The sequence below is a fragment of the Muscardinus avellanarius genome, assembly GCF_963383645.1.
Source record: "Muscardinus avellanarius genome assembly, chromosome: 10".
NCBI classification, from domain to species: Eukaryota; Metazoa; Chordata; class Mammalia; order Rodentia; family Gliridae; genus Muscardinus; species Muscardinus avellanarius.
This window is the reverse complement of record NC_137796.1, coordinates 19,591,204-19,617,778: the sequence shown is the minus strand read 5'-3', so window position 1 is coordinate 19,617,778 and position 26,575 is coordinate 19,591,204. Positions and strand designations below refer to the sequence as shown.

The window sequence follows — 26,575 nt, the reverse complement described above, 5'->3', positions numbered from 1 at the left end:
CTTCTCATACCATGGAGAAAGGGAACGTTCTGATCAAACCACCCTAACCCTCCAGTCTTCCAGTTGCTTTGAGTTTAATAATCCTAAATGTTGCAAGTTACTGGCACTTTCATTCATATTTTCACTTCTTCCACAATCAATAATTTTTGTAAATGGCTTTTGTATCTAGTCTGAAAAATATGCAAATGTATTAATTCCATTTTCTTCCCCATATTCTGCAAATACCAACATACCAACATACCCAGTCTTCTCAGATGTTTATAAAATGACATCTTTAGAAGAGTCAACATAATTTTGTTATGATGTTTCTACCATTAGTTAAGATTCAATTTTTTAGTTTTACTCAACCCAGCCACAGTTGAGTTACAATGGAATATCTAACTATCGAAATAAGCAAGAACCACAGTGACATGAACTGATTCCAACTTTCCCCTGGGGCCAAGCAGCATCCGATCCAGCCAAAGTCAGTGGCGACCTGTACTCACTGTCAGGTTCCAGTTGATCTGGGGGATCCTCATGTGAAGGTTGAGACTGAACAGAATCAGCAAGACTCCAGTCACCACAAATGCACTGCAGCTCACAAACTCGAAGAAGTAGAGGCCTTCACACGGGGAGCACTCCATGATGGTCTCGATGCAGATGAATGCAGTCAGGGCCAGGATCTGGAAAGAAAATTGGAAACACACATGCATGCGTATATTTAGCACACATCTGCGGACATGCATGCCTGCCATATTTAAATAAAACTGCGCAACAACAGCACACAGCTGCAGTTTTCCTGTGGGGACAGCAGTATAACAGTCAGAAACACGACCTGCTTCAATTCTTAGGCAGGAGCAGGTAGAGAGGCCAAGACGAGAGGATGGAATTCCTAATATAAAGGAAGGCCCCACCGCTATGCTGAAGTCAGCCTGGGTGGCATGAGCCCGGCTGTGAACCTCTGGCCCTCAGGAGGAAGGAGGAAGCAGAGAAGAAGGCCTCTGTGATGTGTCTCTTCTCTGCCACTGTAATCTGTATTGCCTCTGCCCGTTCCTGATTTACTGTCACTACCACAGTCATGCCACACAATGGGGCAGACGCCCATGCCATGCAACTGCTGCAGTGGCGTGCGCTGTGGTCGCACGTTGACTGACTTTGAGAGAGGAGGGCAGCTCAAGGTGGAGTTAATGGCTCTGTGATCAAGGTCAGGTGGCCTTGAGCCTTGGTCTCTGGCCTCACCTCCGCTCCCCTGCACCTCAGAGCCCAGCCCAGGTCAAGCCCGTGCCACCACGGCCACTCCGCAGGTCAGAACAGCAGAGGCCAGTGGCCAGGGTCCTCTAGAGCCAGCAGCTCAGTGTCCCAGGACCTCGTCAGAAGTGCAGATACCCTGCCTCCCCTCCTGGCCCTGCAGAATCAGCATCTGCCTTCTGACAAGATCTCCAGGTGATTACCTGTACAAAGCAACCAAGACGCAAGCTGTTCTGGGGCCCTGCCTGCCCGCTGAAGTCTCACCGGCACCTCCCAATGCTCCACTCAAAAGTGACACCTCGCCGGGCATGGTGGCGCACGCTTGTAATCCCCGCGCTTGGGAGGCAGAGACAGGAGGATCGCGCAGGTTCAAAGCTAGCCCCGCGCGCTGGCTTAGGAGACCCTGTTTCCAAATAAAAATGCAAAAATAGGTCTGGGAGTGTAGCCCGGAGGTAGAAGGGCTTCCAGGAACCCCAGTACCACCAAAAAAAAAAAAAAAAAAAGTGACACCTCTTGCCCAGACTGCCCTTTATTGTGACTCTCCACACAGGCTCTCATGAGGCTGATGACAATCTCACTACTTGCTGAGGCTGTCCTAGAACCTGCAATCCTCCCATCTCAGGTCTCAGCCTCCCAAGTACTAAGATTACAGGCATGCACCACCACACCCGGCCACCAGCTGTGATTTTATTCCACCGTCTTCCAGGAAGGTGCTCTACACTCAGCACCTCTGCATCCAAAGCCTGTGTGGGCAGGGCCAGGCCACCTCCCTTGGTCCTAAGGTACCAAGCACAGTGACTCACACATGGTCGGCAAATGGCACACACGGCCTCTAAAGCCCCTGAAGCAGTGCTCAGGGCTCCCTGTGACAAGAAGGGTGGTCTGCTGTTCCCACTGTTCACAGGTCTGTGCAGCACCTTTCCTAACCCTATGTGGGCTTTTCACCTTTCTAGCCTAAGTCAACACATTAAAGATATGGGCCCTGCTGGTCAAAGGATATAAAATTTCAATTAGACAGGAAGAATTAGTTTAGGAGATCTATTCATGCAACATGATGGCAACAGTTTTTATAACAATGCATTAGTTTTTATAACAATGTGCTACATTTTGAAAACTGTACTACATTGTGAAAACTAGTTAAGAGTTTTAGGTCTTCTCACTAGAAAAAATAAGAGAGGTAATGCAATGCTCATGAGCTTAATTGAGCCATTCACAAAATATACATATTTCACAACATCATGCTGTACATAATAAGTATATACAAGTTTTAGCTGTCCATTAGAAAATACAACAAAATAAAAGATACGGGTCTCCCAGTACACACTTGGTGCTTTTCCTAATAACTCTCCTTATAATTCTCCATAGGACTCTTGTTGACTTTAATTCTCCATCTGAATTACAAGCCTAACTAACAATCTACTCTCAAAAGTAACAGTTCATAGAAGGGAAACTCCTAAAATGTCTTTTTTTTACTCCTGTAATCGGATCTACTAATCTTGGACAAGAAATAACACACTGTACTGATGAATTACAAATGTTTCTGGTATGTTAACTTCAACCATATTTTGGGGGTAAGGTAGCACCTACATTTTAAAATATTAAAATAAAAATGTCTTCAAGAATATGCAAATCTGATAAGCCATTTATTACAGCAGTAAAAAAAATCTCTGCTAGTTAATAGTATGATGAATTTAAATAAAAATACAGTGAGTTAGACAGCAATCAGAACAAAGGAGAAAAATTAAAACAGAGAAGGCAAATAAAGCTAACAGGGGCCTGCGTGTGAAAACTGGACTTAGGGCCCTGGAAGGCCTAGCTGAGAAGGGGCCACCCGAGGAAGAAGGCTGCAGGCAGGATGGCCGTCTGGAGTATGAGGTGGGAGCAGAAGTGGGGTCCCAGGGCTGGGCAGGGTGAGCACAGGGCGTCAGCAGGAGAGGCCGCTGCACAGCCCAGAGGCACAGTAGGCCTGGGCTAGCTGTCTGTGAGCACAAGGGAGGCCCTAGAGAGAGGCACAATCTGATTCAGGTCTTAAAAGGGCCACTAGCTGCCATGGGGAGAAGAGACCACAGGAAGGAAAAACTTGAGGTCTGGAGAAGCGCGGGAGGTCTCTGTAGTACCCTGAAGAGGGGATGGTGGCATGGATGGGGGTGGCACAGATGGCGAGACGTGTTAAGTCTGGGTGCATGTTGAAGGCAGGGCCCACAACCTCGAGTGACAAGATGACAGCAGACATGAGAAGAGGGAGGCAAGTATAATTTTAAAGTTTCTGCCTGAGCAGCTGTTAATGGTGTTGTCCTACTGGGATGGGGAAGTCTACAGAAGAGCAGGTGGGAGGGGCAGAAGCTCAGTTTAGGACGTGCTAAGGCTGAAATGGGGATCAGGCGTCAGGTGGAGTTGGTTGTTAGATATGTTTTGAGGACCCAAGAAGAGATTGGAATGGAGATGCAATTGGGAATCATGGTACAAAATGAGACAGCCCCCCGGGGGCAGTAGAGACACAAAAGAAGGGAGCTGAGGGCTAAGCTGGGTCATTCTAATTTGTCCACGACAGAGAGATCAGACAACCTATATTTGAATTTGTTTGCCAGCTACCCTCTGGGTGGTAACAGCCTCCCAGAGGCTTGATTTTCCATACCGCTCCTGTCTCCCTGGTATCCCCATCCTCGGGACCTGATGAACAAGGCTGACCTGTTAGCTTGCAGAAACGATCCACAGGTCAGAAAGTGACTGCAGTTCTACCTTGCTCTGTCTCTCTGGGATCACTCGCTGCGAGGGAAATCAACTGCCATTTATGAGGACACCCAGGACACCCTATGAGAGGTCTAAGGGCCAAGGAACTAAGGCCTCCTGCCCACGGTGCTGTGATGAGCCACCCTGGCAGCAGTCCTGTCCCCAGTGAACCTCAGATGATACAGCCCCGGCCAACAGGCTGACTGCAACCAAGAGAACAGGGAGCAGAGCCACCGTGGAGTCCCCGGCCCCAGAGGCTGAAGGTGGCACGTTTGTTGTTTTCAGCCACTAGGTGTGGGACAATTCACCATGCAGCAACAGATAACAGACTGGGGAGAATCTTCATTAAAATGATAATTACTAACCTTATTAAGGACTGATTACGCACTGGTTTTCTGTGAATCAGACACCATACAGGCATTTCTGAGCTAGTCCCCTATGAGGTAGACCTTGGCCCCATCTTAGAATTAAGGAAATAGAGGTGGCAGAACACAGATGGATAGCGAGAGGCAGTGCCAGGATTTCGCAGTCAAGGTTTGATCCTCAGTCTCTCTACCAGTTCCTCACCCATAACATAGTACCTGCCTTCTTTATCTACCTCAAATGATCGTTACATTCAAAATCAAAAGGGAAATACAAAAATAATAACATGCTGTATGTAAAACAAGGAAATAAAAACAAAACCAATTTAAAAATCAATAGTTTTTAAATCAAAGAACATGTATTATTATGTTTTCTAGCCTACTTTTTCTTCTAAATAGTATCGATAGACATTTCCATATAAATAGAAACAGATATTACTTTCAATGACTACCTAGGATAAAGATACATAAATATACACATCTACACACATACCATAATTTAGTCAATCCCCTGTTGATAGGTATTTAGATGGTTTTAACACACTGCTGGTATAAGCAGTACCCTTTTCTTGGCTGATATTTGGCACAGAAAAATATCACAATGTCTTCTAGGACAGTAAAATCTAATAATCACTGCTGAGGTAAATCTACTGACCAACAAAAAGAAAAAAAGGACTCAGCCAAACTTTTAGCAGAAGCCTACTTGTAGGCAACCAAGGAATCCAAAGTAGTTCAACTTCTAGCAACTTTACAGTGGACAAACATCACATGAGAAAAGTATACAGAGAAAGAAAAGCCCTGGCATTTGCTAATCAGAAGGTCATGGATGCCCTTGGACAACCCTTTCCATGTAGTACGGACCAGCTGACTACAGTATTTTCATAGCTGATAAGTAAATTGTTATTTCAAGGTCATCAGATTCCTACAAGTATGGCTAATTATGATAGGCAACATCAAAAAGGAGAGAAGGCCAGGTGTGATGGCATGTGTCTGCAGCCCCAGTACTGAGAGGTTGAGACAGGAGGATCACAGGTTCAAGGCCAGTACCCAGTAACTTAGCAAGACCGCGTTTCAAAATAAAAATTTTTTAAAAGGGCTGGGGGTGCAGATCAGAGGTAGAACTCCCCTGGGTTCAATCCCTAAAAAAAAATAAATAAAATAAAAAATAAAAAAGGCAGGAAAGGGGAGAATACTTTTTATATTTATTTATTTATTTATTTATTTATTTAGTGGGTCTGGGGATGGAACCCAAGGGCATTTGACCTCCAAGCTACACCTCCTGTCCTGTTTTTTATTCTTAATTTTGAATCAGGGTCTCACTGAGTTGCAGAGGGCCTCACTAAGTATCTGTGGCTGTCCGCGAACCGCGGTCCTCCAGTCTCAGCCTCCCAAATGCTGGGATTACAAGTGTGCGCCACCATGCCCAGCTGTGGGAGAACACTTTTTAAATGTTTATAAAGGCCCATGATCTGAGTGTAAACCTTCTGGAGGCTGCAGTGTGAACAGTGCTGTTCACAGCACATCTGGTTCTCCTTCCAGGCACACGGTGGGGTTGGAGATTTGTGCTGCAGGATTTTTCCAGAGCAGATTTATGCTCGAAGTGGAAGCCCCTCACTTGCATCAGCTCCCTGCAAAGCCCTGGAAGGGCTCCAGCAATGTGTTCACATGGCCCTGGTTCTATAAAACCTACAAACGCGAGCTGCTTAACTGCAATCAGGTGAGACCCTTTCCCCGTCCACTCCCACTCCCTCTCACTCCCGGTCCTGATGCCGGGCGGTGATGGAGTAGCAAAGGGCACTTTGGGGATTGGGCCGCTGGAAGTCGAAGTCGAGTGAGGGATATATGAAGTCTGGGCTTCACTGTCACTTCCACATATGGTTAAGTCCCTGTAGCCCTCCCAGGGTAGGGATGGCTTCCAGACTGACCTGGCATCGCGACAAAAAGACCCCAAGTTCATGAGATAATGTGCCCTACAATGCCCAACCAGAAGTCTGCGCATACGGAAAACGGGATTTGAAACCCACGGAGCCAGAAACCCACCTGTGGGAGGTGCTCTGGCTCACCGAGTGCATGGAGCTGCCAATGGAGATGCTACTGTCATCAGCGCCTACGCACGGCGCCTCACCTGGGGACTCGAGGGGCAGCACACCAGCCACGCGTGCTCGGCATTTCCTCCCTTTTTTGGTGGGAATGACATGAAACAGAACTTACACCACGGTTTGTAGGGCACAAATCTACAGCAGTAGGGCAAGCAGCAGGCACCTCTGTGTAGGGGGTTGCGATTTTGTGCATTTTGTATTTCTGATAAATTTTGAACTGACAAAGTCTGATGGTTCTAAATAAAATGGTATATAAAAACTGCCTCCAACTTGCTCAAACAGCCCAAAGAAACAAATGTTCCGGTGACAAAGTCCTACACATGTTCATCAGTAAATCAGCACATGTGGTGGAAGAGCTCTGTGTGCCTGCATGTGTGGGGGGGACTAGGAATTGAGCCCAGGGCCTTGCACATGCCAAACAAGTCAAATGAGTGACAGCTACATACTGAAAGAAACACCAGGCAGAGACAGGGGAGGGAGTACAAACGTCCAGTGATACGCAGAACACAGAACGCCCACCCCATTTTTGGTGAGGCACGAAAATTACGAGGCTTTTTGTGTTCACAAACATATTTACATGTATCAAAGCATTTTTAATAGAGGTGGAGATTTATTTTTTAATTTATTTTATGGTACTAGGAATTGAATCCAGAGGCATGCACCTTCAAGCTACACCCACAGCCCAATTTTATTTCTTATTTGGAAACAGGGTCTTGCTAGGTTGATCAGAGTCTCATTACTTGCTGAGGTTGTCCTCAAACCTGCGATCCTCCTGTGTCAGCCTCCCAAGAACTAGGATTATAGACATGTACCACCACGCTTGGCATACTGAAGCACTTATATTTAAACAGTGAAAAACAGAGACCTTTATGAATTGGGATTGACTAGAGTGCAGAGGAATCAGGGAGATTTTCTCTTTTTTATTTTAACACTCCTGTACTATGTGAATATGTAAGAAGGATGTCTATAATTCATGTGTATACATTTGTAAGTATATCACAATATATGTCTTAGAAGCAAATGTATGGATATGTACCTATGCATATATGTTATCACATGTATATAAGTTCAGAAAATAAATATATCTTTATGGTAGAAATGTGGATAAGTGGGTTATATTCTTTTGTAGGATTATTTTAGAAACTTTTTACAATGAGTATATGTTTCCAACCAGGAAAAGTAAATGTTCTATATATGAGCACTTTTGAAATATACCCAGGCTTATTATGAATTAAATGTCATTGACCTCTAGGAACCAATCCCTGTTTTGAAACCGTTCATGAATATTTTAAAATGAAATTAAAAACCCTAATGGAAAATGAAAGCCACTCTGCAAGCCTGTTGATTCCATTTCTTTATCGGAAGAGTTCATTATCTCCAAATCCTCTTCGATGGCACACGAACCTACCTCCTGGCCACAACGCCAGTGGGCTGGGCACAAAGTCTCTCAAACATGTTGGCAAAGACCCCAGGAAAAATATTGTCTAATATTTTCAAAGATTGACTCAAATTCTAACCTTCCTTGATCACCAGTTTATCAAAGGATCTGACAAAGCACAATTTAAAAACTGCACACTTACAAAAATTATGGCATTTAAAACAAAAAAAATTGTGGAATTGAACCCAAAGGCATTTTACCTCCAAGCTACACCCCTACCCTTTTAAATTTTTTTTTCTAAAAAACTAAGTTGTGAGCCAGATATGGTGGTAATCCCAGTACTTAGAAGGCTGAGACAGGAGGATCACAGGTTCATAGCCAGCCTTAACCACTTAGTGAGACTCTCCTAAGTTCAAAACTTAGTGAGACCCTTTATCAAAATAAAGGATAAAAAATAGGCCCCTGGGTTCAAATCCCCAATACTGAAAAAAGGAGAAAAAAAGTAGTGGATTTTTTGGGGGAAGAGGTAATACTAGGGATCTGACTCCGGGTATTTCTACCTCTGAGGTACGTGCTCAGCACTACTTTTTTTTTTTTTTTTTTTTTTTTTTTTTTTTTTTTGGTGGTACTGGGGTTCCTGGAAGCCCTTCTACCTCCGGGCTACACTCCCACGGGCTACACTCCCAGACCTATTTTTTAACTTTTTATTTGGAAACAGGGTCTCTTAAGCCAGTGTGGCTGGCTCTGAACCGTGCGATCCTCCTGTCTCTGCCTCCCAAGCGCAGGGATTATAAGCGTGTGCCACCACGCCCAGCTTTTTTTTTTTTTTAAATTGGGTCTCACTAAGTTGTGGAAGGCTTAGCTAAGTTGCTGAGGCTGGCCTCAAACGTGTGATCCTCCTGTCTCAGCTTCCCAAGTTTTGGAATTACAGGCGTGTGCCACCATACCTGGGGTAAAACAAAATTTTAAAATCCTGAACTACATGAGAAGAGTTAGAAACCACCAGGTGCTAAAAGGAATACCCATCTGAAAGTGTTTACAACAACATGAATGGAGAGTACTGTATGACGTTAGCAGGGAGGCCTCCCAGCATTCCACAAGACAACCACTCTATCTGAGAATGCATCTAGAATCATGGTCCATAACAGAATCACAAACAATCACAAACAAGTATTTAAAATAAATTCTAGTCTGTCCCAATATTCGTACAAGTTGTTAGGAAGTTGTTAGTTCACTAGCCAAATATTTGTGGCCCTCCAAGTCAGGTGGAAGTTTGTTGCCAGTGTGAGATTTTTCTGAGATATCATCCTCTACCTCTGCCTTTGTGCAAGGTTTGATAGTGGCTCTACTAGTCTGAGTCCCAAAGTAAGGACACATGGAATACCCTTGGTCAGTTGTTACTGCAACACAGTCTAGCTCATCCTGACTGATACAGGAATGGGGCCTTTGGGAATAAAAATATCTACTGGATCTGGGACTTCGAGTCCTCATAAATTCCAGAGGCTTGCATCAAATCAACAATCTTCCTGACTCAGCCTCTCACATCCTGAGATTATAGGTGTGCACCACCACGCCTGGCTTATCCTGCTATTCCCTGCTTGGCTCCCAGATACCACATCCTCAAAAAATTCCTGAGCTGTGTAGAGTATTTTAAGACTTTTTTTGTCTGTGTGTGTGTGGTACCGGGGATGGAACCCAGGGGCATTCTACCTCCAAGCTACACCCCCAGCCCTATTTTTCATTCTTTATTTTGAAACATGGTCTCACTAAATTGCAGAGAGCCTCACTCGGTAGCTGAGGTTGCCCACAAAATGGGATCCTCTTGTCTCAGCCTGCTGCATCACTACGCCTAGCATTAAAAGTCTTTTTTAAAAAAATAATATTTAGTGCTGGGTGTGGTGGCGCACGCTTGTAATCTCATTACTTGGGAGGCTGAGACAGGACGATCACAGTTTCATGAACAACCTCAGCTACTTAGTGAGGCCTCTGCAACTTAGTGAGACCCTGTTTCAAAATAAAGAATGAAAAATAGGGCTGGGGACGTAGCTCAGAGGTAGAATGCCCCTGGGTTCCCTTCCCAGTACTGAAAAAAAAAAAAATTAGGTATCATCCCTTTATTTAGCTAAAGTTAACTAAGCATGCACTATGTGCCAGGCACTGTTCTAATTCTAGGGATGCAGGAGCGAACACGCTCTACAGGAAACAAATATGTTCTTTTTCTTCTTGGTCGTAATTTGTCCTCTTGTTTATATTCCTAATTTGTTTCTTCCTGGTGTGTGTGTGTGTGTGTGTGTGTGTGTGTGTGTGTGTGTGTGTGTGTGTTTCTATGGTAAGTTAATTCAAATCCGCTGGAGAAACCAAGCAGAGTATACCCATACCCAAGTCTATTGTTGCTTATATACCCTGATGCCTGTAGCCTCCACAGGCAGGAGGGGTGTGGTCTGGCCTTGACAGCTTCCCCTCCCCAAGCTGGGGCGCAGGCACAGCCTCATGCTGAGTTCACGCTCTCCTGTAACACACAGTCAGGCCCCAGAGCCCAGCTGCCTGCTCCCACAGGGAAGAAGAGGGCTTCTCTTCCGCACTCATCTCCCTCGTCTTCCTGAAGCGTGGCTTCTCTCTGGGACCCCAATCCAGGTCAGAATTATGACAGACAGGCTGGGAGTGAGGCTGGACAACTTCCTCTGGGACCCTCATTGCTCTGTGGCACTTGGAGGCTCGTGTGGGTCACTTCCAACCCATCCCACACACTCTATTATACACACAAAACAATCAACTAACGAGGTGCCAGAGGCTTGGTGCCCAGGAGGCAAAGAGGAAGCGTTGCCGGGTGTGGAAGAGGGAAGTCACTGAGGGCTGGGTGCCCAGCTTCAGAAGCCTTCCCTGATAGCACTGGATTCCAGGCAGCCAGGGAGAGTGTGCAAGAGGCAGGCCTCGCCATCAAAATGACTCCTTGGTTGTGGTGGGAGGGAGGGCTGAGAAAACCCTACTCCGCCACCAAGGTACCTCTGCTTTTATGTTTATATACCTATCAGCAGTAGTTCCCAAACTTTTCTGACCCAAGAAAAGAATACCTTTGAGCCAGGTATAGTGGCGCCTGCCTATAGTCCCAGTGCTTGGGAAGCTGAGATGGAGGATCACAGGTTTGAAGCCAGTCTCTGCAACTTAGTGAGGCTCTCAGCAACCTAGCAAGGCCACGCTTCCAAATAAAAAATAAAAAATAGGGCTGGGGGTGTAGCTCAGAGGTAGAATGCCTCTGAGTGCAACCCCCAGAACCAGATCATCATCATCATCCTGAACTACTGTCCTAGGAAGAGGAGTTTACAAACCATCACTCTGGTTTATACACTGGGAAAATATTTCTGTTGTGCTTCGTCTCAGACTACACTGATGTCGTCTGACCCTTCGGTCATGGAGCGGCAGCACTAAATTCACACACGCCTGCATGGCTAGGGCCAGACCAGCCACCCAGCTCTGGGTTTTCTCCTGCTAAGCCCCATCCTATCTCCACCTTAACTATATCCCTGGTCTTAGAGCACTCGTAGCACATGACCAACATAAGAGTCCTGAAACGTGCACAGTCAAAACCTGTTTGCCTTTATTTCAGACATGGATTATGTTACGCAAACACAGACATTTTCTCCCCCTGCACATTATTAACACTTTGCACAGAGGTTTCTGGAGGGAAACCAGTCGGGGAATCACAAGAAACACATGCTGGTCAATACTCAACTTCATGCATAATTTAGAGAGCAAAAACACAGGAGCTCATTTGCCCAGCAGGGCGGCAATGACGCAGGACCCTGTTAACTGAGTGATGACCACACACACACACACACACACACCAGCGCCCTTCATGCCTTCAGAGGTGGGCGGAGCTCGAATCGGCTCCAGCACACTCAAAACCAAAATCTCACTTCCCACCAGCACTGAAAACATGTTTGAGGAGCGAGACAGGGCTCTGGCTTGTGTTCAGCCACAAAGACCCAGCAGGCAAGTAGTTACAACACTGCTTCTGCTGGCAGAAAGACCTCTTGATTGCCCAGGACAGAGAAGATGGGGAGGGCAGTGGAGGGGCCAGGCACAGTTCCTCTTCAGAAACCAGCCCTACCCTCAGCACCCACAGGACAGATTAAGATGGACTCTAGAAGCCAAAAGACAGAAGAATCGGGAGGCCTCCCACGCCACGCCCTGCTCTGCATACACACGAATGTTACATGGCACATCCCTTGCTCCCGGGCCAGAGTCATTTATAGGGTCTGCTAAGAGGCTCACAGCTGTGCCTTGTGAGCCACATCGAAATTACATGGTTTGCCCGGAAGAAGCACTCATGACATAAGGATGCCCCTGGGCTCTGACCACACATCACCTCTGGTCCTCACGCCACTCGGGAGGCGGTGGCACCTCCACTGTGCGGCCCAGGTTTGCCCAAGGCCCCAAGGCTACTTCCTCCCCGTACCTCGACCTCCTGCATGAGATGCTCCGCATGTAAATACTGGAGTCTTCCCACACCTTTGACCCGAGGGAAAACTGTCAGCACGTGGCTTCCCTTCAAGGAACACAGCACGAGAGCTGGGTGGACAGCGCCAAGAGGGTCTCTGAGAAAGCACACATGGCCATCATCCCCAAAGGGACCTTGCTATAGAAATACATTTATTTACTTGTTTGTCTTTGTAGTGCTAGGGGTTGAACCCAGGAGCACTCTACCACTGGCTGTATATACCTCCTGCCCTTTTCATTTTTTATTTTGAGTTGGGGGTGTCACTAAATTGCCCAGGCTGGCTTTGAGCTCGCAATTCTCCCGCCTCAGCCTCTCAAGTACTAGGATGACAAGTGTGATCCACCCTGCCCAGTACACCTTAGTTTTTCTAAGAAAGAGAATCCACGGGTTCTTCCCTCAGGAGGGAGGCTGTCCCATGAGGAAGGTAGATTTAAAATAACACCCTCTCCCCCTTGAGACAATAGGACAAAGAGCAAGTGTTTTTTGGTTCTGAAAGAAAGAAGCTAGTTGTAGGTATAAATTCTTTAACCTGTAGCCAATATCCCTGTATGTGATCTTTAGATTCACTGTTTTCTCCAGCTAAATAAACAGTGCTCAAGCTACAGAATTAAGAATTGGAAAAGACCTGGCCTGGTAGTCTACTCCTGTAATCCCCGTACTGGGAGGATGAGACAGGAAGACTGCAGTCTGGAGCCTCAGCAACCAACCAGGCCTTCAGCAACTTAGTGAGACCATTTTGTTTGTTTGTTTTTAATTTAAAAAAAAAACTAAAACCTAAAGGAGGGGCATTGGAGTTGGGATATAGCTCAGACAGAGAATGCCCCTGGAAAAGAAAGGAGGGAGGAGGGAGAAGGGGCAGAGGCTCCCAAGGGCAGGCAGCAGCGGTGCCTTCAAGGGTTGCAAGGTACGTCACCGTGCCTCCATGCTTCAGGCTGAGCTACTTCTCCCCTGCCGGCTGTTTCTACCTATGACAGAGGGGTGCAGGCCATCAGTGCCCCAGAAAGCTGACACCTGGTTTGATTTGAGCTGGACCCCAGTAACACAGGCCTATACAACCAGTACTCCTAATGGAGATTTCAAGCAAGGTTCTACTGGGTAAATAATTTTACTCTTTTGAAATCCTAAAGCCATAAATAGGAGTTAAACTTTGAAGCCTGCATTCAATTTCAGTTTTCTGGTAAGACTGTCACTATTTTTTTCTTTTCTTTTCTTTTCTTTTTTTTTTTTTTTTTTTGGTGGTGGTGGTACTGCGGATGGATGGAACCCTTCTACCTCCGGGCTACACTCCCAGACCTTTTTTTTTTTTTTTTTTTGGAAACAGGGTCTCTTAAGCCAGAGAGGCTGGCTTCAATCCTGTGATCCTCCTGTCTCCGCCTCCCAAGCACGGGGATTACAAGTGTGCACCACCACGCCTGGCGGAGGCTGTCACTTTATTCAACATAAATATTTCTATTCAGAGCATAAAGGATTTAACACACACATTAAACCCACAGGTTTCTTGTCAACAATGGCTGGCCACAGGATTCAGTCTCATGTGAACTAAAAGGGGCTTATTTTTTGGATGGCCAGCTACTCAGAGCACACAAACGGGGTTATCCAATGAAGTGCAAAACATTCTCTTGTTTTTAAAAAGAAATTCTTCTGTGGTTTGATGATATAACTGCACATGATTTTAGAAAACCACAGGATGGTCAGCATCTTTCTTGCCAAGAGAATGTCCACAGACTTTTACTGCAAATGCTACCCTGCCCTAACAGCTCCATTTTCAGACCATTTAGATTAGTAATGGGGCAAAAGCAACGTGTACGCAAAAGACACGAGAAGCAAACCACGCACATCTGAAGAGGGTTAGTGACGCTGCGGCACTAAGGTTTTCCTGCCAGCCTCCCTGTCTCAAGGTCCTAGCTTCAGAGATGGCGCTGAAACTCCAAAAGGCAGCACGTCGCATCCCCACGTCACTCAAAAGCAAAGCGTCCCTCTCCTCCTCCTTCTGCTTTGACTCTGGAGCACATCCCACCCGCTTCTCTGATAAGCCCCTTACCTGAGTGGAAGAAGGGCACTGCCTTCCTCATCGAGTGACAAGACAGCAGGCTACGGCAGCTTTTTATTAAAGATTGATTTAGGCCAAGAGAGTGAAGTGCACTCTAAAAAGCTAAGCATAAGTCCAGGGACGCCCAGCTCACTGAGACACACTGCCCCAGGAGCCCAGCACGCCTGCACCATACGGCAAGGGAGGCCCAGCCTTGCTTCGTGGAGGGGAAGCAGCGGGCTGAGGGCTGGCAGCACGGGGAGAGGAAGCCTGCGCCCAGATCCAGCACCCCAGAGCCTCCTGCTTCCCCACAGATTCAGGGCCCGCTGTTGGCTGTGCTGTAGATGGTGTCTCCAGCTCCAGAGATGATGAAAACAGTGGCCCCAAGCATGTGTGATACTGTGGCTCTCCTAAAAAGTCAACTTCTGCGGACGCCTGCCCCTGCAGATCAAATGCTGTGTGGTGACAGGCACTGCTTTTTTTATTCACTTCAAGATGAAATCTGTTACCCCGGCTCACCTCAAACTTGTCATCATCCTGCCTCAGTCTCCCAAGTAGCTGTTGTTATAGGTCTGCATCACCACACCCCACTTAATCTTTATTCCATCCTATGAGGAAAAGGACTGGTGGGTTGGTTTTAATTGAGATATAATTTATACCATAAAACGCACAATTCAGTGGCTTTTAGCATCCTTAAAGTTGTGCAGTCATCACTACTGTGTATAATTCCAGAACATGTTTATTACCCCAACAGAAACACATTATTATTTTGTTTCAGGATCAAAACGACAGCCTTGTGCATGCTAGGCAAGTGCCCTGAACTGAGCTGTACCCCAGCCCAGAAGCATGTTGCTTAAGCCCCATCTTAATGACAAGGAAAATGAGGTAAAGATATTGACCAACCCAGCTGAGACCACACAGTCTCAACAGCAGAGGTGGGGTTCAAACACAGCCCAGAACCCTCTACAGTGCTGGGCACCGGTGATCAGCTCTCTCTGCTTTGAGTCCCACTATCCCTGTGGCCACACCTCTCTTCAAATGGTGGTATTCCCCAGGCTGTCTCTGTTGCATTCTCACCAGACACATACGTGTACCCAGTGACTTCCTGCTACAAGCTCCTGCTCCCAAACCTACCTCTCTAGTCTGAACTTCAATCTAAGTCCTGGTTGCAACACAGGTCCTCCCCCAAACTGGGCCTCTTTATCCACCATGTCCAGACCCCCCAAGTGTGAGCACAAAAGCCCCTTCCCTAAGTCAGGGGGTGGCTTCACCGCTCCACACAGCAGCTTAGGAGCTGGGGTTCTGGAACCATAGTCCCGAGTTTTTATCTCAGCCCTGCCACTAATTAACTCTGTGACACTGGGCATGTGTATTTCTCTTCTCTGAGCCTCTACTTATTAAGTTGTAAAATGGTTGTTTGTTTGTATTTACTCATCTATCAATGGATTAAGGGACAATTCTGACCTTATACGGTTGCTATAAGGATTAAATATAAAATACTTAATACCATGCCTGGCGAGAGTGTTAAACGGCAGCCAATGTGTATGGAAGGTGCGACAGAACTCACACGCACTCCCTTTGTTCACCAAGTTCAGGTCTGGAGAGAGCATGTGCTTGTCCCATGCATCATGGCTTGCCTTCCTTCTGAAGGCTGAGCAAGTTCCTATCATGGTGCATATACATCAAGACTGTTTACCTACTCCCCCATCAGTGGGCAGGTGGGCAGCCTCCCCCTTTCAGCTATCTTGATTAATGCTGCTATGAATACAATGTACAAATATGTTTCAAATCTGTACTTTCAAGATGAGCATGGTGATATATGCCTATAATCCCAGAACTTGGGAGGCTGAGATAGGAGGATGGCAGGTTTAAGGCCAGCTTCAGCAATTTAGCAAGGCCCTAAGCAACTTACGGAGACCCTCTTTCAAAAATAAAAATAATATAGGGCTGGAGGTATAGCACAGAGGAAGAACACCCCTGGCTTCTACACCCAGAACCCCCCCCCACATACACACACAAATGTGTGCTTTTTAATTATTTAGGGTATATACCCTGTAGTAGAATTGCTGGGTCATGTGTTAAATCTATTTTAACTTGGGGGGATAAAAATTTAAGCACAAGTGAAAAGAGATGAAAGTATGAGAAGCAGCTGGGTGCCGGAGCGCACACCTGCAATCCCAGTATTTGAGAAGCTGAGTCAAGAGGATAGCAGATTCAAAGCCACCCTCAGCAACACAGTGAGACTGTTTCAAAACTAAAACATAAAAAGGGCAGGGGGTGTAACTCAGAGGTAGAACCCTTCTGTATTCAATCTCTAGCACCACACACACCAAAAAAAACTATGAAAATCAAAGTAATCATATGAAAAAAAAAAAAAAAAATATATATATATATATATATATATATTTTTTTTTTTTTAAGAAAACAGCTATATCCACTAAAACGGCCTAGAAGTAACTCAGCATCAGTAAGTCCCCTTAGGGGCTGGAATGATGTCTCTAAATATTGTTTCCTACTAAAAAGAGCAAGGTTTTCACAGTGATATGGCTAATTCAGGTCTGGGGCTGGATAGTGAGTACACACACACACACACACACACACACACACACACACCCCTCCAAGTTTTTGTTTCTAAATACTTTTTTTTTTCACTGAAAGAAAACAGGGCTACTTGGACTCCCAGAGACTAGGGTAGGAGAATTCAAGATGTACTTGAATATCTTGTACTCAGAGAAAGAAGGAAACAAAATTGGAAAAAAGTTTAAAGGGTCTCCCAGAAGCTAACTCTGGGACAATGTCAGCATAAAAATAAATAACAAGGGCTGGGGTATAGCTCAGAGGTAGAGCATGTGCTTAGCATGCAAAGGCCCTGAATTCAATGTTCAATCTCCAGCATGTGTATGGGGAGGGGGGAACATGCACGCGTGCACACACACACACACACACACACACACACACACACACACACACAAAGTGAGAATGTTAGTTAAATATGAAGACAGCCGGGCGTGGTGGAGCATGCTTGTAATCCCCACGCTTGGGAGGCTGAGACAGGAGGATCACACAGGTTCAAAGCCAGCCTCAGCTACTTAGTGAGGCTCTCAGCAACTTAGTGAAACCCTGTTTCCAAATAAAATATAAAATAGGTCTGGGAGTATAGCCTGGAGGTAGGAAGCCCCCGGGTTCCACCCCCAGTACCACCAAAAAAAAAAAAAGGAGACATATGAATAAAAAGGAGACATATGAATAAAATCCAAATTCTGTCTGTATGAATACAAATAAGAAAGGAAAACTTCCTAACAGTAAATAATCCAATTAAATACAGAAGGAAGGGTGGATTTTTAAAAATCACCTTTTAGCAACCATTATAATATTTGCTTTACGTAATAATCATCAATGAGCATTAAAACTAGTTACAAAAGTTCAAGGTATTAAAAATAGTAGACAGCCGAGCGTGGTAGTGCACACTCGTAATCCCTGCGCTTGGGAGGCAGACGGGAGGATTGCGCAGGTTCGAAGCCAGCTTTGCTGGCTTAAGAGACCCTGTTTCCAAATAAAATATAAAATTGGTCTGAGAGTGTAGCCCAGAAGTAGAAGGGTTCCATCCCCAGTACCATCAAAAAAAAAAAAAAAAAAAACCCTAGTAGACAAAAGTTTGAGACAATATCTGGAGTCCCTCTGGTATTCTTTGTGTTTCCTAGTTTGGGCATATTAGAGGATACATATGTATCTTCTTCTTCTGTGCTTGGCTGATCTCATTTAACATAATGTTCTCCAGGGCTTTCCATCTTCTTTCAAATGATATAATTTTGTTCTTCTTTATGGCTGAATAGAATTCCATTGTGTGTATTTCCCATAGTTTTGCTATCCATTCATCTGTTGATGGTGATCTGGGTTGGTTCCATATTTTGGCTATTACAAATTGTGCTGCTATGAACATAGGTATGCATATGTTGCTGTAGTTCTCTGAATTCAACTCCTTTGGAAAGATACCCAGGAGTGGTATAGCTGGATCATATGGTGGATCTATTCCCACCTTTCTTAGGAATCTCCACACAGATCTCCATAGTGGTTGAACTAGTTTGCATTCCCACCAACAGTGTAAAAGAGTTCCTCTTTCCCCACATCCTCGCCAGCATTTGTTGTTATTTGATTTCTTTATGCTTGCTACTCTGACTGGGGTTAGATGGAATCTCAGTGTAGTTTTTATTTGCATCTCCCTGATGGCCAGTGATGAAGAACATCTTTTCATGTATCTATTAGCCCTTTGTATCTCTTCTTTTGTGAAGTGTCTATTTAGTTCATTTGCCCATTTCTTGATTGGGTTGTTTGTTTTGCTAGTGTAGAGTCTTTTGAGCTCTTTGTATACTCTGGATATTAGCCCCCTATCAGAATGGTGGCTGGTAAAGATCCTTTCCCATTCTGTAGGCGTCCTCTTTAGGTTATTGATAGTTTCCTTTGATGAGAAGAAACTTTTTAGTTTGATGTTATCCCACTTGTTTATTCTTGCTTTAATTTCCTGAGCTTTGGAGGTTTTGTTGAGAAAGTTACTGCCTGTGCCAATATGTTGTAGTGTAACACAAAGAATACCAGAGGGACTCCAGATATTGAAGGGGAAATACTAGCTAATACTAGTTTGGATGGTAAGATAGGAGAGGAGGAAGGCCGGTCTTGATTAATAAGGGTCTACACTTGAACATGTGTAAAATTATGAATAAGACATGGTTAACCTGGACAACCATTGGTGGGGGGGGGAGGGAAAATGGGGGCGGGGGGGGGAGGGCACCAAATATAGTGTAAATGTATACTATTTATGTTCAATAAAAAAATTGTTATAAAAAAAAGAAAAAAGTCTAAAAAAAAATTAAAAAAAAATTAAAAAAAAAAAAAGTTTGAGACAGCCAGGCATGGTGGCACTTGCTTGTAATCCCCGCCCTTGGGAGGCTGAGACAGGAGGATCGCACAGGTTCGAAGCCAGCCGCAGCTACTTAGTGAGGCTCTCAGCAACTTAGTGAGACCCTGTTTCCAAATAAAATATAAAATAGGTCTGGGAGTATAGCCCGGAAGTAGAAAGACTCTAGTATGAGACAAAAGTTAAAAGTTATAAGGTATTTATATAGTCTAAATGTATCTTCTCATAAAAATGCTTCTTAATGACATAGGAAAAACTCAACAGTGGGGAGGCCTGGTGGACAGTACCACAACCAGGTTAAGACGCCAGTAATGGAATGAATCTACACCGTTTGCCTCTGATATGATGCACCAAAAGGAACAAACATCGTTTCTGTGGTGTTCCTGACACTACCACAAAATAACCAGAATCTAAACAGGAGAAAACGTCAGACAAACCCAGATTGAGGGACAGTCTACAAAATAACTGGCCTGTATTCTTCCAAAATGTCAACAGCATGAAACACAAGGGCTGAGGAACTATTTCAGACTCAAGGTTAAAGAGACATGACAACTAAATGTAACACACATACAAACTTTATTTTACCAAAAAGAGTTTGGATAAAACAAGGAAGATATGCATAAGATCTGTAGATGAGCTAACAGCACTCAAGTTTACTGAATGTTAATCCCCAACTTTGGTAATTATACTATACCTTCAAGCGTGTGCCACCACGCCTGACTACTTTTATAGTTTTATTGGTGCATTGTAGTTATCTCTCCTAATGAGACTCGAAGTGCTATGAACACACACGCCACGTCACTTGGTGTATCTCCCTCTGCAGTGCACCCCACTCACCCTTCTTCCCTCCCCACACATGTTCTCTTACGTTCTTATCACAGACAAGGTCTTGCTAAGGTACCCAGGCTGGCTTTAAGTTTGGGATCCTTTTGTCTCAGCCTCCCAAGTTGCTGGGATTAAAGACAAGCACCACCATGCTAGGCATAAAAAAAGAAAAAAAAGAAAGGTTCTTAACTGGTAGAAATGCAAACTTACTATTTATAGTTGAAATGTTATGATTTAAGATGTTTCTTTCAAATATTACAACAAACAAAGCAGGGAAGTGTTGATAAAACAAAATGTGAAACAGTGATAACTATTAAAGCAGGGTGAAGGCACATGGTGATTTGCTTTACCAGAATAAATCTGAAATTCTCTGTATTAAAAAATCTAAATTTTAGCCGGGCGTGGTGGCGCACGCTTGTAATCCCCACGCTTGGGAGGCGGAGACAGGAGGATCACACAGGTTCGAAGCCAGCCGTGCTGACTTAAGAGACCCTGTTTCCAAATAAAAATATTTAAAAAAAAAAAAAAAGGTATGGGAGTGTAGCCCGGAGGTAGAAGGGCTTCCAGGAACCCCAGTACCACCAAAAAAAAAAAAAAAAAAAAATCTAAATTTTAGAGCCAGGCGTGGTAGCGCACACTTGTAATCCCAGTACTTGGGAGGCTGAGACAGGAGGATCCAAGTTTGCAGCCAGCCTCAGCTACTTAATGAGGCCTCTGCAACTTAGTGAGACCTATTCCAAAATAAAGACTAAAAAATAGGGCTGGGGGTGTAGCTCAGAGGTTGAATGCCCCTGGGTCCCACCCCCAGTTCCACAAGAAAAATTAAAAACTGAATGAGAAGCCCAGAGCAGTGACTCATGACTATAATCCCAGTACTTGAGAGAGTAAGACAGGAAGATCACAGGCTCGAGACCAGCTTCAGCAACTTAGTGAAACCCTATTTCCAAATAAAAAGTAAAAAAAAAAAAAAAAAAAAAAAAATAGGGCTTGGGGGTGTGAATGCCCTTGGGTTCAATCCTCAGCATCAAAAATAAATAAAATTTATCAATACCATGGTTGTGCACACCTGTAATACCAGTTCTTGGGAAGATGAGACAGGAGGATCGAAGGTTTGAAGCCAGCCTCAGAACTTGGTGAGGCTCTCAGCAATTTAGTAAGGCTCTGTTTCCAAATAAATAATAAAAAAGAGTCAGGCATGGTAGAGCACACTTGTAATCCCAGTACTTGGGAGACCAAGACAGGAGGATCGCAAGTTCAAAGCCAGCCTCAGCAATATAGTGAGGCTCTCAGAAACCTAATGAGACCCCATTTCCAAATAAAGAAATAAAATCAAGCTGAGGGTATAGCTTGAAGGTAGAATGTCTCTAGGTTAAATCTTCAGTACCAAAATATAAAATAAAATAGGGGAGTGGGTATAGCTCAGAAGTAGAACATTCCTGAGTTCAATTCTCAGCAATAGACACACACACAAAAATTTTTTTAAATGTTGAAGAACATATCCAGAATATACAAAAATTCAACTCTATAGTAAGAAAAAAACACAATTAGAAAGTAGTTAAAAGATATGAACAGACACTTCATGAAAGAAGACACACAGATGGCAAATAAGCACAAGAAATATCCTCAACATCCCTAGTCATTAGAGAAACACAAATTAAAACCACAAGTATATGTAATATATCACACCCACCAGAATGGTTATAAGTTAAAAAATAACAATTCAAGCCAGGCATGGCAGCACACGCTTGTAATCCCAGTATTTGGGAGGCTGAGATAGAAGGATCGCAGGTTCAGTCAGCTTCAGCTACTTAGTGAGACCCTGTTTCAAAATAAAGAATAAAAAACAGGGCTGGGGGTGTAGCTTGGAAGTAGAATGCCCCTGGGTTCAAGTCCCAGTTCCACCAAAAAAAAAAGAAAAATGGCCAAGAAGCAAAGCAAAGTGGAACCTCACATACTAATGAAAATGAAAATAGTACAGGCACTCTGAAAATAGTTTGGCAGTTTCTTATAAAGTTGAATATACGCTTATCATGTGGCCCAACAAAGCAATCCCACTCCTAGGTACTAGCCCAAGGAAATGAAAATTACCGTCACACAAACACCAAATGTTTATATTTAAATGTTCACAGCAACTCTATTCATGATCAGCAAAACCTAGAAACAACTAGAGAACTCTAGTGTTCTTCAGTGGTCGAATGGATAAGCAAGCAGTCGTACATCCATACCACAGAATACTACTCAGCAACAGAAGAATAGAAGAACTGATTGAGCTGGACATGATGGTGCATGCTTGTAATCTCAGTACCCAGGAAGCTGAGACAGGAGGATCACAGGTTCACACCCAGCCTCTGCAACATGAGGCTCTCTGCAATTTAGTGAGACCATATTTCAAAATAAACAATAGGACTTGGGGTGTAGCTCAGAGGTTGAACACCCTTATATTCAATCCCTAGTAACACACACACACACACACACACACACACACACACACACACACACAGGAACTGATGATTGCTGGGCATAGAGGCACACACCTATAATCCCCGTACTTGGGAGGCTCAGACAGGAGGATCTCAGGTTCGAGAAAAGCCTCAGCAAAGTAGCGAGACTCTCATCAACCTAGCTCAAGACCCTGTTTCAAGATTTAAAAGCCAGGCGCGGTGGTGCACACTGATAATTACAGTATTTGGGAGGCTGAGACAGGAGGAACACAGGTTTGCAGCCACCAGTCTCCACAACTTAATGAGATCCTGTTTCAAATATAAAAAATAAGATAGTGCTGGGCATTTAGCTCAGAGGTAGAATGTCCCTGGGTTCAATCCCCAGTAACACATACACATGCACACACACATGCACACCCACAAAAAATAAAAAATAAAACATCTGTACCTCAAAGAATACACAGTGAAAAGGCAAACCTTGGAATGGAAGAAAATATTTACAAGTCATACATCTGATAAAGGATTAATATCCAGAATACATTAAAAATTCCTACAACTCCCCAGTACTTGGGAGGCTGAGACAGGAGGATCACAGGTTCAAGCCTTAGCAACTTAGCAAGGCCCTCAGCAACTTAGTGAGCTCCTGTTTCAAAATAAAAAATAGGGCTGGGGTGTAACTATGAGGCAGAACACTGCTGGGTTCAATACCTAGTACCACAAAAATTCCTAAAAACCAACAACAATTAACCCAATTTAAAAATGGGCAAAGGACTCAAATAGACATTTGTCCAGAAATATGTATGTGTATATATGTATATATATATATATATATATATATATGTGTGTGTGTATACACACACACACACACACACACACACACACACACACACACAAATGGCCAAAAGGCACATGAAAAGATGCTCAACAGAGCCGGGCGTGGTGGCTCACGCTTGTAATCCCCGCGCTTGGGAGGCTGAGACAGGAGGATCACGCAGGTTCGAAGCCAGCCTCAGCTACTGAGTGAGGCTCTTAGCAACTCAGTGAGACCCTGTTTCCAAATAAAATATAAAATGGGTCTGGGAGTATAGTTCGGAGGTAGAAAGCCTCTGGGTTCCACCTCCAGTACCACCCCCCCCCCAAAAAAAAAGATGCTCAACAGCACTAATCATTAGAGAAAGGCAAATCAAAACCACAATGGGATATTGCCTCATGCCCGTTAGGATGGCTACTATAATTTTAAAAAAGCAAGAGTCAGTGTGAACATGGACAAACTGGAATTACTGTGCACTGTTGGTGGGAATATAAAATGGTGCAGCCATTGTGGAAAAAAGCATAGCAGTTACTCAAAAAATTAAAAAGAGAATGACCATATGATGCAGAAATTGTAGCTCTGGATACATACCCAAGAGAATTGCAAGCAGGCGCTCAAAACGAGAGTTGCGTAACTGCATTCAGAGGAACACTGTTCACAGTGGCCCAGAGGTGGAAGCAACCCAAGCCTCCACCGACGACGATGAAGAAAATGTGACACGTACATGCACAGGAACGTTTTCAGCTGGGAAATTACAGATTCAAACATAGGATCTAACATGAACCATGAGGGCATGAAAAACAGTTTAAGAAAAGAATAATAAGCCAGGTATGGCAGTGCGGGCCTGTAATCCCAGTACTTAGAAAACTGAGATAGGAGGGCCACAGGCTTGAGGCCAGGCTCAGCAAGGTAACAAGAACCTCCGCAACTTAAAAGACACTGTTTCAAAATTTTTAAAAAAAAAATTTTTTTTTAAGGCTGAGGGTATAGCGCAGAGGTAGAACTCCCCTGGGTTCAATCCCAACAGGGAGGGAGGAAAGGAGAGAGGGAGATAGACCTCATAAACAATGACACAAAAATCCTCAACAAATGCTAAGAAATCAAATCTAGCAATATGCAAAAAGTATAATACACCATAATCAATTGTGACTTATCTCAGGACCAAAAAGGCTGGTGCGGGTTTTGAAAATCAATAGGTAAACAGTACTGCATTAACAGATTACAGAGGAAAAAGACATAATTATACCAATTAGCACAAAAAAGTGTATTTGACAAAACTCAATAATCATTATAAATGTCTTCAATCTGGCCGGGTGTGGTGGCGCATGCTTGTAATCTCAGCACTTGGGAGGCTGAGAGAGGAGAATCACGCAGGTTCAAAGCCAGCCTCAGCTACGTACTGAGGCTCTCAGCAACTTAGCAAGACACTGTTTCCAAATAAAATATTAAAAATAGGTCTGGGAGTATAGCCCGGAGGTAGAAAGCCCTTGGGTTCCATTCCCAGAACTGGAGAAAAAAAAAAAAAAGTCTTAGCCGGGCGTGGTGGCGCACGCTTGTAATCCCCGCGCTTGGGAGGCAGAGACAGGAGGATCGCGCAGGTTCAAAGCCAGCCGCGCGCGCTGGCTTAGGAGACCCTGTTTCCAAATTAAAAAAATGTAAAAATAGGTCTGGGAGTGTAGCCCGGAGATAGAAGGGCTTCCAGGAACCCCAGTACCACCAAAAAAAGAAAGAAAAAAAAAGTCTTCAATCTGAAAAAGATTATCTACCAAAAAATCTATAGCTAATATCAGACTTAGTGTGAAAGAATAAACGCTTTCCTCCTAAGGTAGGGAACAGACAATCACATCTACTCTCATCACTCATATTCAACATCATACTTGAAGTCCTAACCAGAGCAAAAGTGTGTGTGTGTGTGTGTGTGTGTGTGTGTGTGTGTGTGTGTGTGCGCGCGCGTGTGTAGAGGGTATTTGGACTGGAAAAAAAGAAATAAAACTGTCCCAATTAATAGGTACCATAAATTCCATGATAATCTATTAAAAAAGTTCCTAAAACTAATAAGATATAAAACCAACATACAAAAAGAATCAATCATATTTCTATACCATAGAACAAATTATCATAAACCAAAACTTTAAAAAATTGTACATGTGTATGTATATGTGTGTATCTCAGTTACCATAGCTCTGAAAATAATGAAACACTGATATAAATCCACCCCAAAGTGCATAGGATCTACACACTCAGTATTTAACATTGACAAAAGAAGATGGCCTAAATAAGTAGACAAGACATACTGCGTTCATAGATTGGAAAACTCAGTATAGTTAAAATACCAATAATTAGCTGGGCATAGTGGCACATGCTTGTAATCCAGTACTTGGGAGGCTGAGACAGAAGGATTCAAGCTTAGCAGCCAGTCTCAGCTACTTAGTAAGGCTCTCCACAACTTTGTGATACCGTTTGAAAGCAGTGAGGCCCTTAGCAACTCAGTATGACCCTGTTTCAAAATAAGGTATAAAATAGGTCTCGGAGTGTAGCCCAGAGGTAGAAGGACTTCCAGAACTCCAGTACCACCAAATGAATGAATGAATGAATGAATGAATGAATGAATGAATAAGTAAATGGGACTGAGGGTGTAGCTTGGAGGTGGAATGCCCCTGGGTTCCATTCCCAGTACCCCCCCCCAAAAAATAGGGCTGGAGTCCGGCGTGGTGGCGCATGCTTGTAATCTCAGTACTTGGGAGGCTGAGACAGGAGGATTGCAGGTTTGAAGACAACCTCAATAATTTAGCGATGCCCTCCATAACTTAATGAGACCCTGTTTCCAAAAAAGAAATAAAACTGGGCTGGGGGTTTAGCTTAGAGGTAAAATGCCTCTGGGTTCAAGCCCCAGTATTACAAAAAAGAAAATTCTTCACAATCTACAGATTGCGCATTAATCTACAGATTAAGCACAAATCCAAAATCCTGGCAATATTTCTTAGAGATAAAGAAAAGCTGATTCTAAAATTCATATGCAAAATCCAAAGAACTAAAATGATCTGTGATGGTTTAAATGTTTTTTCTCCCCTTCCAAAATTCACACATGGGAAACAATCTCCAACGTCACAGTGTTGGAAAGTAGGGCCCAATGGGAGGCATTTAGGTCCTGAGGGCTATTTTGAAGAAGAAGAAGAAAAAACAGGTATAGGAAAAGGGGCTGCTAAAGGCAGAAAGTGCCAAGAAACTGAAGAAAGATGTGGACAGCGTCCAATTTATTATGG

The 26,575-nt window shown here is 44.1% G+C and overlaps 1 protein-coding gene across 1 annotated transcript in view; it reads right to left on the bottom strand.

Annotated features, from left to right (window-relative positions):
* CMTM4 (CKLF like MARVEL transmembrane domain containing 4) overlaps positions 1-26,575 on the bottom strand; it is a gene marked incomplete at both ends in the record, with an annotated part of 55,503 nt that overhangs the window by 8,358 nt on the left and 20,570 nt on the right. Inside the window, one exon of the mRNA XM_080702061.1 lies at positions 486-662. Coding sequence (XP_080558187.1) covers positions 486-662 — 177 coding nt within the window. The remainder of the gene's footprint in view (positions 1-485; positions 663-26,575) is intronic.